Consider the following 16,826-nt stretch of genomic DNA (forward strand, 5'->3'; position numbering starts at 1 on the left):
TATGAAAGAACTCCTGGGATCCCGGATGGGTAATTTTACAGATAAATAGAAGCTCCTGTATTACTTGATTTAGAAATTAAGGACTGATGTCACTGCATGTTATCCCTTAAATCAGGTCAGGGTGTTGTTTTTTTCCCTAACCAGCACCTGATCCCTTTAATGTAACTAGAGAAGGCCTTTCTCCATTTCTGCTGTCACATCCAGAATCCCAAAATAATTCCGTTCTGCTGAAGGCATCATATTATTACTCTTGTGATTATTGGCCAGTTCTTTTAATACCCCACAAGGTAATTGACTGAGTTATGGTTGGGAGTAGGGGGATAAGCAGCTTTGTCTCAAACGTAGTCCTTCGGGACCTTGTGCGTGCCTTCGTGAGGAGACCAGCTATCAAGAAGGGATTCCAAAGGGCAAAAGCAGGCTTGCCCCTCATCTCCCCATGCTGATACAGTTCCTTTGACCAAACTGAGTTATGTGTCTTCAAGTAATTTCAGATTTAGAGTGACCCTAAAGTGAACCTATCACAGGATTTTCTGGTAGAATGTGTTCAGAGAGGGTTTGTTTTTGCCTTTTTCTGAGATTGAGAGAATGCGACTTGCCCAAGGTCACCCAGTGGGTTTCGTGGTTGAGCAGGGATTAAAGCCTTGGTCTCTCAAATTATACCATGCTGGCTCCCTCCAAACCAGTGCTTACCCAATGCTTGGTATTTTGTGTGCTAAAAGATAGGACTTTGCCACAAGGTACCTACAGGGACCTGCTTTAACACTCCCAAACCACCCTTGTTCCACTTGGAAATACCGGCAGTTCGTTTCCACGGGGCTAATTTGAGAAGGGAGGGAGTGGTTTCAGGGAAGAGCCTTTTGATGGATCAGAGCCAAGCTGCCCCTTTTTTAGAACTTGGCCAGTGATGGGCCAGATCTACTAAATGGCAGCCTGGGCTTGGCCTGGTTGCAGGGAAAGTTATCCCTGTTGTTTTTGCACCAGTCTCTCAGAGCCACTTTTCCCCCCAAGTTGCAGAATGAGGCAAAATAATGGAGAGGCAAGGTAGTCAGGAGAACGGACCTGGGCGAAATGTATACATTGGGATGCTGGGGTGTGATAAAGGTGGGCCAGCGACCTCTGCTCAGGAAGCCTTCTGGTGGGCCAGGTCCAGATTGCCCCTTTAACAAAGGCTGGGCATTATTGGTCCCACTCCCCTAAATGTCTTGTTGGTTTGGTTGCAGGTTGGCACCTGTCTCTTGGAGCCATGTTTTCCCCAAGCTGCAAAATGGGATAAAGTAACTGAGAGTAACTAAACCCTAACTGGGAACCTCGGTGGCGAAGTGTGTTAAAGCACTGAGCTGCTGAACTTGCAGATCGAAAGGTCGCAGGTTCAAATCCCCGGAGTGGAGTGAGTGCCCACTGTATGGGGATATGGGCCACGGTGGTACAACGGGTTAAACTGCTGAGCTGCTGAACTTGCTGATTCTTTTTTTTCTCGTGTCAGGAGCAACTGGAGTTGCTTCTGGAGTGAGAGAATTGGCCGTCTGCAAGGACGTTGCCCAGGGGCCGCCCGGATGTTTTGATGTTTTACCATCCTTGTGGGAGGCTTCTCTCATGTCCCCGCATGGAGCTGGAGCTGATAGAGGGAGCTCATCCGTGCTCTCCCTGGGTGGGATTCGAACCTGGCAGCCTTCAGGTCAACTTGCTGACTGAAAGGTCGGTGGTACAAATCTGGGGAGCAGGGTGAGCTCCCGCTATTAGCTCCAGCTTCTGCTACCCTAGCAGTTTGAAAACATGTGAGTAGATCAATAGGTACCGCACCAGCGGGAAGATAATGGCACTCCATGTAGTCATACCTGTGGCCACATGACCTTGGAGGTGTCTACAGATAACACCGGCTCTTCAACTTAGAAATGGAGATGAGCACCAACCCCGAGAGTCAGACATGACTGGACTTAACGTCAGGGGAAACCTTTACCTTTAACTGAGAGCCAAAGTGGCCAGGAAAATGGGGCTGGGGGTGAGGATAAAGATGGAGGCAGATCAAGACGGCTCAGGGCTTGCATATCCTGGGGTAGTGACAGGGGACTGAGACAAGAGGCAATAAAGATGTGGGGAGATCAAGGTGAGTCGGTAGTTGCCTGGAAACCTGGTGGGCCAGGGCCAAGCGAAAGGAGCTGTGGTGGCTGAACTGCTGACCTGAAGGTTGGGTTGCTGGTTTGAATCCGCGAGCTCTGTCAGCTCTAGCTTGCGGGAACATGAGAGAAACCTCCAAGCAAACACATCCGGCAATGTTTGTAGATGGTTTGGTGCAGGCCTGGTCCAACTTGGGCCCTCCAGGCGTTTTGGACTTCAACTCCCACCATTCCTCACCGCCTCAGGCCCCTTCCTTTTCCCCCTCAGCCGCTTAAGCGGCTGAGGGGGAAAAGGAAAGGGCCTGAGGCGGTGAGGAATGATGGGGGTTGAAGTCCAAAACCCTTGAAGGGAAGGCCCAAGTTGGACCAGGCCTAGTTTGGTGGTAGGCGCCTCCTCTTCTTCCTCCCTCCCTCTCCCTCCCCCTCCCCATCTCTCGCGGGGGCTGCTGGGAAAGCGGCATCGGCGGCAAGATGGCTCCGCCGCCCCTCGGCGTCTCCGGTGCGCTCTCCGCCTCGCCTGCGCCGCCGCTCCCGCCGTGCCTTCCGCTTCCCTCCCCGGGCCCTTCCTCATCGCCCTCGCCGTCGTCGTCCGTGCCCTTGCGGCGCTTCTTGGCCTAGAGGCGGAGGAGGAGGAGGAAGGAGCCGCAGCCCGTGCCTTTGCGGCCATGCTGCTCTCCGAGAGCAAGGGAGGGTGAGACCGGGGGCCCGGCTTGGCCTGGCTGGGGCCGCCTTCCCCTCACCGTTCATCCCCCCATTCCCCTTCCCCGTGGGGGTCCTTGGGCCTCCCTTGCGGGCATCCGCCATCCTTGTGATTCCATCCATTCATTCCCATTCATTCTCTTCCCTCCTTGGCCGCCCTTCCCCCTCTCTCTCCCTTTCTCTCCTTGCCTTCTCCCTCCTCCTCCTCCTCCTCTGGGCCCCTCTGCCATCCATTTTCTTTCTCCCCCTCCTCTATTCATCTGACAGGGTCACTTCCCCTTTCTCCCTCCCTCACTCGCTTCTCCTTTGCCTGCATTTCTCCTTCATATTTTTCCTCTCCTCAGCATCAGCATCTCCTCTCATCTCCCCCCCCCCCCCCCCAAATCACTCTGCAGATAGTAGGTTGCTGTGAGTTTTCCGGGCTGTATGGCCATGTTCCAGAAGCATTATCTCCTGACGTTTCGCCCACATCTATGGGAGGCATCCTCAGAGGTGGTGAGGTCTATTGGAAACTGGGCCAGTGGGGTTTATATATCTGGAATGTCCAGGATGGGAGAAAGAAGTCTTCTCTGTTTGAGGCAGGGTTGTTGTGAGTTTTCCGGGCTGTATATCTGTGGAATGTTCAGGGTGGGAGAACTCTTCTCTGTTTTGAGGCAGGTGTGAATGTTTCTATTGGCCAGCTTGAGTAGCATTGGACACCCTTGCAGCTTCAAGGCCTGGCTGATTCCTGCCTGGGGGAATCCTTTGTTGGGAGGTGTTAGCTGGCCCTGATTGATTCGTGTCTGGAATTGCCCTGTCTTCAGAGCGTTCTTGATTTTGGATTATTTTTTTAAAATACAGTAGAGTCTCACTTATCCAACATAAACGGGCCGACAGAATGTTGCATAAGCAAATATGTTGGATAATAAGGAGGGATTAAGGAAAAGCCTATTAAACATCAAATTAGGTTATGATTTTACAAATTAAGCACCAAAACATCATGTTATACAACAAATTTGACAGAAAAAGTAGCTCAATACGCAGTAATGCTATGTATTAATTACTGTATTTACGAATTTAGCACAAAAATATCACAGTATATTGAAAACATTGACTACAAAAATGTGTTGGATAATCCAGAACATTGGATAAGCAAGTGTTGGATAAGTGAGACTTTACTGTACTGGTAGCCACATTGTATTCATTTTCATGGATTCCTCCTTTCTGTTGAAATTGTCCACATACAGTAGAGTCTCACTTACCCAAGCCTTGCTTATCCTAGCTTCTGGATTATCCAAGCCATTTTTGTAGCCAAAGTTTTCAATATACAGCAGAGTCTCACTTATCCAACACTCGCTTATCCAATGTTCTGGATTATCCAAGGCATTTTTGTAGTCAATGTTTTCAATACATCATGATATTTTGGTGCTAAATTCGTAAATACAGTAATTACTACATAGCATTACTGCATATTGAACTACTTCTGTCAAATTTGTTGTATAACATGATGTTTTGGTGCTTAATTTGTAAAATCATAACCTAATTTGATGTTGAATAGGCTTTTCCTTAATCCCGCCTTATTATCCAACATATTCACTTATCCAACATTCTGCTGGCCTGTTTATGTTGGATAAGTGACACTCTACTGTATCATGATATTTTGGTGCTAAATTCATAAATACAGTAATTACTACATAGCATTACTGCATATTGAACTACTTCTTCTGTCAAATTTGTTGTATAACATAATGTTTTGTTGCTTAATTTGTAAAATCATAACCTAATTTGATGTTTACTAGGCTTTTCCTTAATCCCTCCTTATTATCCAAGGTATTCGCTTATCCAAGGTTCTGCCAGCCCGTTTAGCTTGGATAAGTGAGACTCTACTGTATCTGGAATGTCCAGGATGGGAGAAAGAACTCTTCTCTGTTTGAGGCAGGTGTGAATGTTTCTATTGGCCAGCTTGAGTAGCATTGACTAGCCTTGCAGCTTCAAGGCCTGGCTGATTCCTGCCTAGGGAATCCTTTGTTGGGATGTGTTAGCTGGCCCTGATTGATTCATGTCTAGAATTGCCCTGTCTTCAGAGTGTTTTTGATTTTAGAGTATTTTTTAAAATACTGGTAGCCACATTGTGTTCATTTTCATGGATTCCTCCTTTCTGTTGAAATTGTCCACATGCTTGTGGATTTTGTTGACTTCTCTGTGTAGTCTAACATGGTGGTTGTTAGAGTGGACCATTATTTCTGTGTTCTCAACGAATATGCTGAGTCTACTGTGTTCCCTCACTTATCGCTGGGGTTACGTTCCAGGACCACCCGCAATAAGTGAAAATCTGCAAAGTAGGGACGCTCTATTTATTTTAATATTTATACATATTTTAGTAGTTATACACTATTTTAAGTCTTTATCAACCAATCGTGTGTTCATAAATCGGCTCCTTCTTCTCCTGTTGCTTGCTTGGGTTCCCCTTTCTCTCCCTTTGGATTCTCCTTCCTCCTTTCCTTAAACTATAAATTGTATTTTTTGTTATTTATAATAGTCTTTTAGAGTTTATTGAAAAACCGCGAAACAGCAAATCCGCAAAAAGTGAATCGTGAAGTAGTGAGGGAACACTATATCATGCAGCTGTGAACAAGTCTACATAGAAAGAACTCTTGTCTGTTTGAAGCAGGTGTGGGTGTTTCAATTGGCCACCTTGATTTGCATTGAATACCCTTTCAGCTTCAAGGTCTGGCAGTTTATTGCCTGGGGAATCCTTTGTTGCAGCTCATGCAGCTGTGGACAAGTCTACATAGGGACCACCAAACGCAGCGATGCCCAAACACGAATCAAGGAACATAAAAAACACTGCAGGCTAACTCAACTAGAGAAGTCAGCTATAGCAGAGCACCTGATGGACCAACCTGCACACGGAATATTATTTGAGAACACAGAAATGCTGGATCACTCTCACAACCACCATGTCAAACTACACAGAGAAGCCATTGAAATCCACAAGTATGCAGACAATTTCAACAGAAATGAAGAAATCATGAAAATGAACAAAATCTGGCTACCAGTATTTTAAAACTCTAAAATCAGGACCATAAATAAAGAGCAACACTCAGAAAACAAGAATTCCAGACATGAATCAATCAGGGCCAACTAACACCCAACAAAGGATTCCCCCGGGCAGTAAACAGCCAGGCCTTGAAACTGAAAGGCTACTCAATGCTAATCAAGCAGGTCAATTGAACCATTCACACCTGCCTCAAATAGACAAGAGTTCTGCCACCCTGAACATTCCACAGATATATAAACCCCTCTTCTTGCATAGTTTCCAACGAACCTCACAACCTATGAGGATGCCTGCTTTAGATGCAGGCGAAACGTCAGGAGAAAATGCTTCTGGGGCATGGCCATACAGCCCGGAAAACTCACAGCAACCCAGTGATTCCAGCCATGAAAGGCTTTGACAACACATTCTGCAGATATTTCTATCTCACTGATTTTCCCCCTTTCCTCCTCAGCTCCTTTTCCTCTTTTGTTTTGTCTTCCTTCACTATTCCATGTGCTCATATTTGCGCTCTCCCTCCTTGGCACGTGTCTGTTTTTTTTTTTTGGTCTTTTCTGGGCTGCCTCCGTCTTTTTCTTTTCTCGCTTCTTGCCCTATGTTTTGTCATTTCATGCCCTTCGGTCACCCGGTTAGTTTTATATGTGGCTTTCCTCTCTTAAAATGGGCCTCATTTTAAGAGAGGCAATCAGGATATAAATATTATTATCATCATCATCATTTCAATAATAATCATTTTCCATGGGTAAGGAAACCCTGGGTGGCATTGATGGGTGCAGCCTAAGACAATGTTTTGAAGTAGTGAATATACAGATCTTTGGGGATTTTTTTGAGGGGTGCCTGTAGTTCCCAATATATCAGACATTTTAGCACAGGCATTGGCAAACTTCGTCCCTTTGGGTGTTTTGGACTTCAACTCCCATAATTCCTAACAGCCTCAGGCCAGCGGCTGAGGAGGAAAAGGAAAGGAGCTGAGGCTGTTAGGAATTGTGGGAGTTGAAGTCCTAAACACCCAAAGGGACTAAGTTTGCCAATGTATGGGAACAGGCTGAAACAACAGCCACTTTTTTACTTGCTTTGCACTTTTTAGAGCAGCTTAGGCCTGGTTGATGTGCATTTGGGGGATCCTGATGACTGGAATTTGTGGAAGGCAGGGATTACAGTAGTAAGAGATTGAATGAGGCTGGGATGGAAGGAATGTTTCTGTTTGGAGGTGAAAATAACACCAAGGGGAGGAACGGAAGCCAGAAGGGAAGGAATAACATTCACAGGATGAAGGTTCCACACCTTAATGTTGTGGGGATAACTTTGTGGGTTGGCAATAAATAGTCTGATGTGGGGGAAAGGGACTGAGTTGCTTCAGACTTAGGGAGCTCATCTTATCATCTGCAAGTCCTCAAAGAGGGGACATTCCCTGAAATCCTCCTCCCTCTGCCCATCAGTGACTGCCTCTCCCTCTCTCCACACAGTGAGGAGAAGCAAGAGGTCCCCATGGAGCCGTCTGAACCTCGCCCCGAAAGCGAGGGCCCCGAGCCTGGCCCCGATGAACACCCATCCACAGAGCCCCCCGGCCCCGACGCGGGCCCTGACGACGAGGAAAAGAAAGAGGTAGCATGTTGGGGGTCTCCTTGGCTCAGGGGTGAGGCGAGCCCAGGGGTGGCCTGTTGCAGGAAATGTGGGTGAGGGGAACGAAAAGGTGCAGTGGGCCACAGGTGGGGAAGGCACCCTTGGGAGCAGCTGGTCACAGATCTTTCCAGGAAGGGTTTGCGAGTCATAGACTGGGTGCTTGGCTCTTCCATAGTTTTCTGACAGGCATCAAAGTGGGGAGGAACTGCCCTCTTGCCTGAGACCCTTCCTAAACCCTGTCCTCATTTTGTGTCCTCTTTAGCACCAAGAAGTGTTAAGCCTGAGTGTGTATGTGTGCTGCAATTCTTCTATGAAAGTATGAGGCTGAGAACCCAATAGAGTTGGCTTCTGAAGAACCTCAGCTTTTGTTTTTATTTGGAAAACAAAACGAGTTTCTGGCCCCATTAAAAAAAACAGATGCATGGAAGTATTTGAGGAATGACTGCTAGAGCAACGGCTGAGCAAACCGTCTGGCCCGGTGGAGGGATGAGGCAGGATTTCAGTGCCCTGCAACATATTTCTGGCCACTTCTCTTACCTAAACAATGGCAGAATTGATAATGTGCAGGAGAGTGGACTAAATTACGTAAAATAATAAAAACTATGCAAATTTTCTCAAGTTGCATAATTTATTTTCACTTTGGAGTTCAACTTTTCTTGTTTAAAGTTCATAGGCACTGAATTCTGAATTTGAGCACTTCCCTCTGCCTTCAGCCAGAGACAGGTGTAAATGTAAAATGATGCTGGCTGCATGAATGTACAAGATATCAGTGACCCCAGCCCCCTCCTTCCCTCAACCCTGGCTCTTGCTATTAGCTTGTAAAGGCCCAGATTTTGGGACATGTATGATACTTATTTGCTGAAAGTCATTTTATGGACAAATGTCTCCTCCCAGTCCTGAAATGTCCACCATTTGACTTTTTTTCTTACCCTGAGCCAGTATACAAACTGGCCTTTTCCATCTGTTCTGTTGTGAAAGGGGAGGGCTCATGACCAGGGTGGGCAGGGTGTTTTGGGAGTCAAACATGGGTGCACGCGAACACACATGCACACACGCACACCTATGAGACTCTGCTTTCCTTGCCGCTAAGAAGAGGGGAGGGTGGGGACAGACCTTGCTTCCTCCTCACCCTAAAGCTAGCTTCCCCCCACAATCCCGTTGACATTCTCCTCTGGACTCGTTTGTTCTGATCCCCGTTTTAAAGAGGCACCAATCCACCGGGAGTGCGAAAGAGAGAGTGAGAGAGAGAGAGAACCGGAGAGAGAGAGCGCGGACGTACTTGAGCAGGCTGCACGCAGGTACACACGAAGGTGGATGAGGAATGTTGGAGATCCGTCTCTTTTGGCTGCCCAACCCAGGCTGTTGCTACCACTGTTCTTTGCTCTATGCCAAGCTCCTGGCTCCAGAACCAAAGATCTCGGCAAAGGAACAGAGATTGCTGCAGAAGGTCCCATGCGCCCTTGGGCCTTTCTAACTCCACAACCCTGCCTTCAGTGGGGTTTTTGATGTACAGAACTGTATTTGTTTTTGGCTCATTGCTAGTTGGTCTCCAGAGCAGAAGAGTGCTGCTGTTGAAACTCTTCCTGGCTGAAAAATCTCACATACCTAAGGGTCCAAGAACCTGAGAACTTGGCCTAGTGGTTCTCAGCCTCCTGCAGTCCACAGAATGTTGTCCTTGCCTCTGCTGTGAATTCACAATGTTTGTGTCTCCTATCAACAAAACTTCCCTTTGTATAAGAGTGTTTCTAAGGACTTCATGCATTCTAAACTGCTGCCTGAGACAAGCAAGTTTCCCGCCATTAAATCATTGCTGTGAGGAGAAGGCTTGGACAACCTCTTTTACTATCTTGGGTGTTTGAGCTAGATTCCAGAGACCCCATCGTTCATAGGACTTCTTCATCATGCTCAGTCCCATATGATGATCTCCAGCTCTTAAGAACCTGATCTCTGCAATGGTCCCTCTGCTGATTATGGGACTGGGCACCAGAGGCTTCTTGAAGGAGGGGCTTGCCCTCTCGTCTATCCTGTTGTGCAAAATTGCCAGTATTCAGAGACTTTGTTGTGTAAATGCAAAGTTTTCTTCCACAAGTACTGGTTTATTGAGAACTTTCACATTTGCCAAGTTCTCTGGAGTCGCAAAGTGTCACCTGAGAGGACTCAGTTTGCCCAGGGTCCTCCAAATGTCCAAGTCTCCTAGCTGTTGGCTTCCATTGCTGTCTTACCTGGACTCCATTTTCGCTTGCCTTGCATCCACCTGTTATTTGGACGCTATCCCCATTTGTGAATTCAATTCTCCACCGTTCTTGCTGGCAAATTCCACTGGTTGTACCTCCAAGTCCCCGCGCCATTTGTGGGACTTCGCCATGGGCTGGTGCTTTGGTCTCTACCTGCCAAGAACTGCTGCCTTGAGCCTCCCCCTCGCCATTTTGGGGGAGGTCCTTCTGTCTCGCCCTCTCTCTTCCGGGACACTTGACTCCGACCACCAACCAAGCGCTAGGTTCCTACCTACCTACCACCAACCAACCAACCACCACCTCCTCTCTTGTCACCCAACCCAACCAAGCACGCACCTTTCAGGCCAGGGAGGGCTCGTTCCGATTGGACCAGCCGTTGCCTAGATACAGCGCACACACTGAGGTGCGATTGGCTGAACAGAAGACCCTGCCCCAGGTGTGAGAGGGTACCTGGAGCACTTGTCCTAAGTTGTTATCTATATCTATTTTTTCTGTTGGTTTTAATATAATTTTTAAAGGAAAAATAATTTGCTATTTCTCCTGGGGGGTGGGGGGTTCTTGCCATGGCTGAAATGGAGGGGTTTAACCTCTACATTTCCATTTAATGATCGGGGCATGGAATTTGTTGGAGGGGGGGGGGACCCTAGTTTTTGTACAAACCTGGTTTGGTCCAGCACCCAGCCTCGCTCAGATTGAGGGGAACACTGATACTGGGGTTGGGACACTACCCTTCCTGCCCCTTCATTTCCAAAGTAACCTGCTGTTCAGGAATAAAGTGGACATCTATGAAAAAAAGAAAGTGTTGCTGAATTAATTGGCATCATCAGTTTTCCCAAAACAGTTTTCCTTAACTTAAAGGGATGGGGAAGGCTCAGCATTCAAACCTGAAGTGATTCCTCCCCTCCTGTTTTTTGTGATAGATAACAAAAGCTAGGGGAGGAAAATGTATTCACATACATACATACATATATTTAAATGTTCTTAGGGGATATATAGAACAGAGTTTCACAATCTTTGGTCCTCCAAGTGTTTTGGACTTCAGCTCCCACAATTCCTAACAGTAAACTGGCTGGGATTTCTGGGAGTTGACATCCAAAACAACTGGAGGACCAAAGGTTGGGAACCACTTATTTAGAGAGTGTAAGGAAGGATCATTTTAGGTCTTAGGGCTTTTTTCAAGTAGTTAATTTCCTGAAGAGAAGACTTCTCCTGACCCTCAAGTTGCCCAGAGGTGGCCAAAAAAGTGAAATTGCCCCCTTCCAGAAACATTGAAAGGCCAAAAAATCAGAAATATTTCTAAGGATGTGCAGATCTCCTGAGGAAGCAATGCAATCCTGCAAGTTTCAGTAGTTGCCCATCTTTCTGTATCCTGATATGTGCAGATGTGACTCAGTTGATAGCTTCTCCAGATGGTATAGTCAATGGTCACACTGGCTGAGAATCATGGAATTTGTAGTCTGGCATATCTAGAGAGCCCCATGTTGAGCATTTTAATGTGCCTCTTAATCTTATGTGCCCCCGAGTCCTAATTAATTCATCATTGAAGTCAAGAACGAGCCCTCGGTTGTCTCAAGTGACATGCTAGGGCCTCACATTGCTTCTATAACATTTGGCTATCCTTGCAAAGCAAGGCTAATGATGGAGTGCCTTTTTGCACCAGGAGGAAGTGCTAGAATGGGAAGGATCCATGCAGTCAGTGTTTTTGGAGCAATGTACTGCTGCCAAACCAAGAATGGAGAAGAATTATGTGGGATGTTACAGCATTATTCCATGGCCAACATCTGCTGAAATCACATTAGATGACCTAGAAAGTCATTGAGGTCTTTTAAGAAAAAAGAATTGGTTCTGTGTCTTCCATCATCTGGAAGAAATTGACCATAAAATCATACTGGAGAATCCAAAGATTCTTAGAGCATTTTTAATCAAATCTGTGAGTAATTAAATTCTCAAAAGTCAAAACTGCAGTTCACTTGTGAGTTTGTGTTTATTTTCATCTTTATCTTAACTAGAGTAATTATCCTGTTCCATGTCAGAATCAACGTTGTCTTCTGGGACCTTACACAATCTAAAATAAAATCCATCCTATAGTATACTGCCTTGGAAGGGGAATCCTGAGTGGGATATAAATAATTGTAATACATTCACAAAGGTGTCCTATTATTTGTCTTTATGTACTAGCATCTTTAGCTCTTAAATTAAGGTGTATGATGGGAGTTTTTTCTATACAGTTTACTAGTGCAATAATTATTACTTGGGGTTTTTTTTATTTAAAGGGCAACCCAAAGCTACATTCATAAAAATAAATCAAATGCAAAACCAGGCAATTAGAAAGAAGGCAATAAAACAATACAATTAAAATAGTAATGTTAAGCGATCCTACCAATCTTTTGCAAAAAGAAGACTTAAAAGCAATAGATGAGAACAGTTTTCATAAAGCTAGAACACTGCATATTTAAAAGTTTCCTTTTTTTAAATAAAAATATCCATCCAGATCCAAATAGGAAGGGATGATCTTGTATGGTCTCCATTAAATGTGGTAAAACTGAATAAAATAGCTTTTGCTTTTTAAAACCTAAGAGAACATCTCTCTAAAAATCTCTAGGTCCTTCTGCATGACTCTGTGGTCAACGTCAATGGGCAAATCTAGAGATTTCTACAGAAGTGTTCTTGCTAAAAATCTAGCTCCAATGTGATTCTGTGGGCAACTTCCAGCATAAATTGACCGTAGTTTTGTACTCAAGCACCTCAAGATTCCTAGAGAGAAAATCCTTAATCAAATACACACATGCAAATCCTCAAACATGGAGGCCTGACTATATGTTTCACATCTTGTGGCCCATAGTGGTATATTTCTTCATGAGAACTAAACCATCACCAGGAAATCTCATTTCAAGTTTATTTGGTTTTAAGAAATTCAGGCACTTTCTGTTAAAAAGTCTAAATTCCTGGGAAGAAGGAAGTCGGGAGCAAGGAACACGTTAAGGACGTAAGCTAAGAAAGATGCTAGGAATCTTCCTGTATAGTAAGTTGGGATCCTGCCATCTCCACTTTATTCCTGTATCAGTGGGGACCCACACATCCATCTCCCACCTTCTCCTCATCTGGGCCCCTGGGCCGTTATGTATGGCCTCCCCTCTCTTCCCTTGACCCCAACCTTCCTCAGGTATGGCAGCCAGTTTCCAAACCTTGGTGCTGACTTAACTACCCCCTCCATGCGGGGCTTTTTTCTTTTCTTTCCCTCCTCCTTTCTCTCTTTCCTCCCTTTCTCCTTCCTTTTTTCTTCTTGCCATTCCTTCTTCCCTTTCTCTATAGGGCTCAACTCAACCCAAGGCCTTCAAACGGAAGATATCTGTTGTATGTAAGTAAACGACCCCTTTTCAGAATGTGATGTATTTTAATACATCTCTACTTTGTGAGCATGTTTGGGAAGGGAGTGGAATGTATTGTGTTCTTGGTGTTATTCAGTCATTTTCAACTTCTAGGGATCCTAGAACAACCCTATCATGGAGTTTTCTTTACAAAATTTGGTTGTTTTTGCCCTCTTCTGAGTCTGAGAGTGTGACTGTCCCACAGTCATTTAGTTGGTTTTGATGGCTGAGCAGGGATTTGAACCCTTCTCTTCCAGAGTCACCATTCCACTTTATCACATGGAATTATCTCCTCAATGTAAATGGATTTTTTTTTCTATTAGAGGCCAAGTACCATTCTCTTTGCTGTTTAGATGGAGTGATGCTGCTGCTCCTTTTTCAGGGATATGAAAAATCTTCAGTTGAGGGGCTGGGCAGAACTTCAACCAAACAGAATCCATAGAGCTTGGGAAAGTTATATTTTGGCCATTAAAACAGCTTTTCCGAAGTCTGCTGCAGGCAGCAAGGGCAATAGGGCTTAGATTGATTGCACTTGCACAACACCTGTCCCATTTGGGGGGGAGGGGAGGGGGAGTGATACAAGCCAAGTTTTAGGTCCCGCCATCTCTGCAAGATGAATTGCTGCAACACTGGTGAACTTGGAAGAAGGGGACTTGCTACCCGCTGATTTCTGAACTGGGCAGGGGTAAGGGGTACAGTTCTTCTCTCTGTCTTTGAGTCATCCTCATTTTGAGGAACATTGCGTATCTGTATGACTGGTCTCAGCACTGAGTGGGTCTCCTCTGTCGGTTGCAGCTTCATCTGTGGCCAAGAGCCCTGTGGCAACAAACAGTGACACGGAGGCAAGCCAGCCGGGAGGCCGGAAACGGCGCTGGGGATCCAGCACGGCTGTGACGCAGAAGAAGCCTTCAATCAGCATCACTACAGAGTCTCTCAAGGTAGTGGAGTGGACAGTAGCAGGGAGAGTGGCAGATTTACGTAGGTCTGGCTTGTCATCACAGCCTGACCCTCGCCCTTTGTGTTGTATTCCAGAGCCTGATCCCTGAGATCAAGCCGCCCGCAGGAGGGCAGGAAGCGGTGGTGGACCTCCACGCAGACGACTCCCGCATCTCTGAAGATGAATCTGAGCGCCACTCGGAAGAACCCCCCCATGAGAAGGCGCTCAAGATCTGCCGCACCGTTACACAGGTTGGTGTCTCTGGGGGTCATGGATGAGGTTGTTAATAGGTTCATCAGCAAACCATCCCTAAAAGAACTGTGGGTTGCTCTGGAGCACTTTCGTCTATTGACTTTAAGTTTTAAAAATGCCAGAACATTCCCCTTCCAAGTAAAAAAAAAAAGATGCATAACATCACAGTACTCTGCCTGTGGAGTCAGAATTGTGAGGGAAACCTCCATGCAGCCTCCGTGTTTGACCGCTTTAGTGATAGGCTCGCCCACCTTCAAGATGCGCTTAGCTATTCAGAATGGGAGGAAATTAGCTGCAAAAAGAAGGCTTTTTATAGAAGGGGGAGATAGAGCCGCTTTACCCATGATGAAATGAATTTCTGAAGTCTTTGGCCGTTCTTGGGCCTATTTCCTTTGGTGAAGGCCCCCTTTATGCTATGGATATCAAAAACCCCTCTGTCTCCCATATTGCGTTCTCTGCAGGTGGTGCCAGCAGAAGGCCAGGAGAATGGCCAAGGAGAGGAAGAGGAAGAAGAGGAGAAGGTCCAAGAGGAGGAGCCGCCTGAGGCTCCACCTGTTGTTGCGGTGGAGGCTGTTGTTCCGCTGCCCCCCGTTGAGCACGAAGTGAAAAAAGGTGCAGTGGGGAACCTTGAAGTGATGGTGTTGGGGATTTCAGAGATTTTCCATGTTTCTGTATGAAAAAGTCCCTTTGGTATTACTCTCCTTTCTTCCTCCATAGTCACGTTGAGCGACACGCTGACCCGACGCTCCATAAGCCAGCAGCGCTCTGGCGTCTCCATCACCATTGACGACCCTGTTCGCATTGCCCAGGTCCCCTCCCCACCCCGAGGCAAGGTCGGCAACATCGTCCACATCTGCAACCTGGTAAGTCCTGAGGAAGAGGTGCAACAGCTGCTTGGCAAACAAATGGGTGCGCTTGTCCTTTCTGACCGTGGAGTGTCTTTCTCCACAGGTGAGACCCTTCACTTTGGGGCAGCTGAAGGAGTTGCTGGGTCGGACAGGCACTCTGGTGGAAGAAGCCTTCTGGATCGACAAGATCAAATCTCATTGCTACGTCACAGTGAGTCCCCGTTTTGGTGTTTTACTTTTCTCCCTGTCTTTGTCAGTTTCCGATGTGTCTGCTGACACATTAGGAAGAGGGAACATTGCTAAAATGCTTATGGAAACTTGCTGTCTTTATGTACGAAAGAATCTTTTCTCACTAGGAGAATATTATTTATTCCTCCTTCAGGAAGACAGGATAGCAACTTTAATGACTCAATTCATTGTTGTTTTTTCAAACATAAAACATAGAGCAAAGAAAATCAAAACCTTCCAGAATTGTATGTATTCTGTAGCTGCACGTAAGACCCAGAGGATGAATTAAAAGTCTTCACAGCCTTGTTAGGAGAACATTTCATAGCTGTTTTAGAACATAATGAGAACTGGAACTCAACATTCTAAAAAGTGACTTGTCCTTCTCTTTGCCACTTTTTTCTCCCCAGTATTCCACAGTGGAGGAAGCTGTAGCAACTCGTAATGCTCTTCATGGGGTCAAGTGGCCACAGTCGAACCCCAAGTTCTTATCAGCAGACTTTGCTGAACAAGATGAGGTATGAACAGTGGGAGTGGGGGAAATGGGGGGGGGGTCACTGGCCCATCCCTGGAGATTTGCCCTTCTGTCCAGAACATAATAATAAAGCAGGAGAGAGAGTTTTATTTCCTATTTACAAATAGAATTCTCTTCTAGTTGTTCTGTGTAGTAGAGAGCCAGAAAAAACAAAAGCATAGAACATTTCCCTGACAAAGAGGATCCCCATCAAAAAAAGAGGAGAGTAAAAGTAGTTGAAAAAAATATGTCAATTTAAGGTGGATGAATGATAAATGCATATCTTTGTGAAACATTTTCCTGTGGAACTCTGCATTGGATATTATAATGTATGGTACTCATAGTAAATGTGTAAAGGCTCACACTTTGGATGAAAATCCACTGGTAACTTTGGGCAAGTCACATTTTTCCAACAGGTATGTAGAGGTTGTGGCAACCCTTCAAATGCATCTTGCCAAGAAAACCACATAGTAAAGTCACTCTAAGGTCACAATCAATGTAGAGGCACCTAACAACAACAACAACAAGCCTACTTTTGGCTGTTTCCCATTATGGATAGAGAGTAGGAAGCTTTCTATGAATTATGGTGCTCCTAGATACAGGCATCTAACATAGATTGCTTTGTCTGTTTGGTTGTCTTTCCAAGGCATGTAGCTATCAGAGAAAGAAGAGATAGTAAAATGGTAAGCTAGATCAGAAGCATCTTCTGCAGGGTCCACAACAGATTTTTGTAATTGTCTAAAAGAGCCACTAAGACTAAGTAGTGTTCAGAATTTATTTTGGGGGCCCAACATTGAGCTAAGGGGACCCAATTTGGGGTCGGGAACCACAGTTTAATGAGTTACATGACTTTTGGTCAGAAGGCATATAGTCATTTATCTGCATTTTCCTGTTTGGTTCTTGAAGAACCCCTCAAGAGATTCAAAACACCTAAAACAATTTAAGCCAGTCATTAAAACCCAGTGAAATGAATTAGGA

The 16,826-nt window shown here is 45.7% G+C and overlaps 1 protein-coding gene across 2 annotated transcripts in view; it reads left to right on the forward strand.

Moving 5' to 3' along the window:
* Nucleotides 1-16,826, forward strand: part of acin1 (apoptotic chromatin condensation inducer 1) — a 37,059-nt gene that overhangs the window by 16,538 nt on the left and 3,695 nt on the right. Inside the window, exons 1-9 of one of the 2 annotated variants that reach the window (XM_062957526.1) lie at nucleotides 2,463-2,805; nucleotides 7,314-7,452; nucleotides 13,017-13,062; nucleotides 13,868-14,010; nucleotides 14,105-14,260; nucleotides 14,723-14,873; nucleotides 14,979-15,124; nucleotides 15,213-15,320; nucleotides 15,745-15,852. In XM_062957526.1, the coding sequence (XP_062813596.1) occupies nucleotides 2,780-2,805; nucleotides 7,314-7,452; nucleotides 13,017-13,062; nucleotides 13,868-14,010; nucleotides 14,105-14,260; nucleotides 14,723-14,873; nucleotides 14,979-15,124; nucleotides 15,213-15,320; nucleotides 15,745-15,852 (1,023 nt within the window). In that variant the 5' untranslated portion in view covers nucleotides 2,463-2,779. Of the gene's footprint in view, nucleotides 1-2,462; nucleotides 2,806-7,313; nucleotides 7,453-13,016; nucleotides 13,063-13,867; nucleotides 14,011-14,104; nucleotides 14,261-14,722; nucleotides 14,874-14,978; nucleotides 15,125-15,212; nucleotides 15,321-15,744; nucleotides 15,853-16,826 lie in introns of those variants that run through there. The other variant, XM_062957525.1, reaches the window with a different exon arrangement.

The sequence above is a fragment of the Anolis carolinensis genome, chromosome 6 (assembly GCF_035594765.1).
Source record: "Anolis carolinensis isolate JA03-04 chromosome 6, rAnoCar3.1.pri, whole genome shotgun sequence".
In the NCBI taxonomy this organism is placed as follows: domain Eukaryota; kingdom Metazoa; phylum Chordata; class Lepidosauria; order Squamata; family Dactyloidae; genus Anolis; species Anolis carolinensis.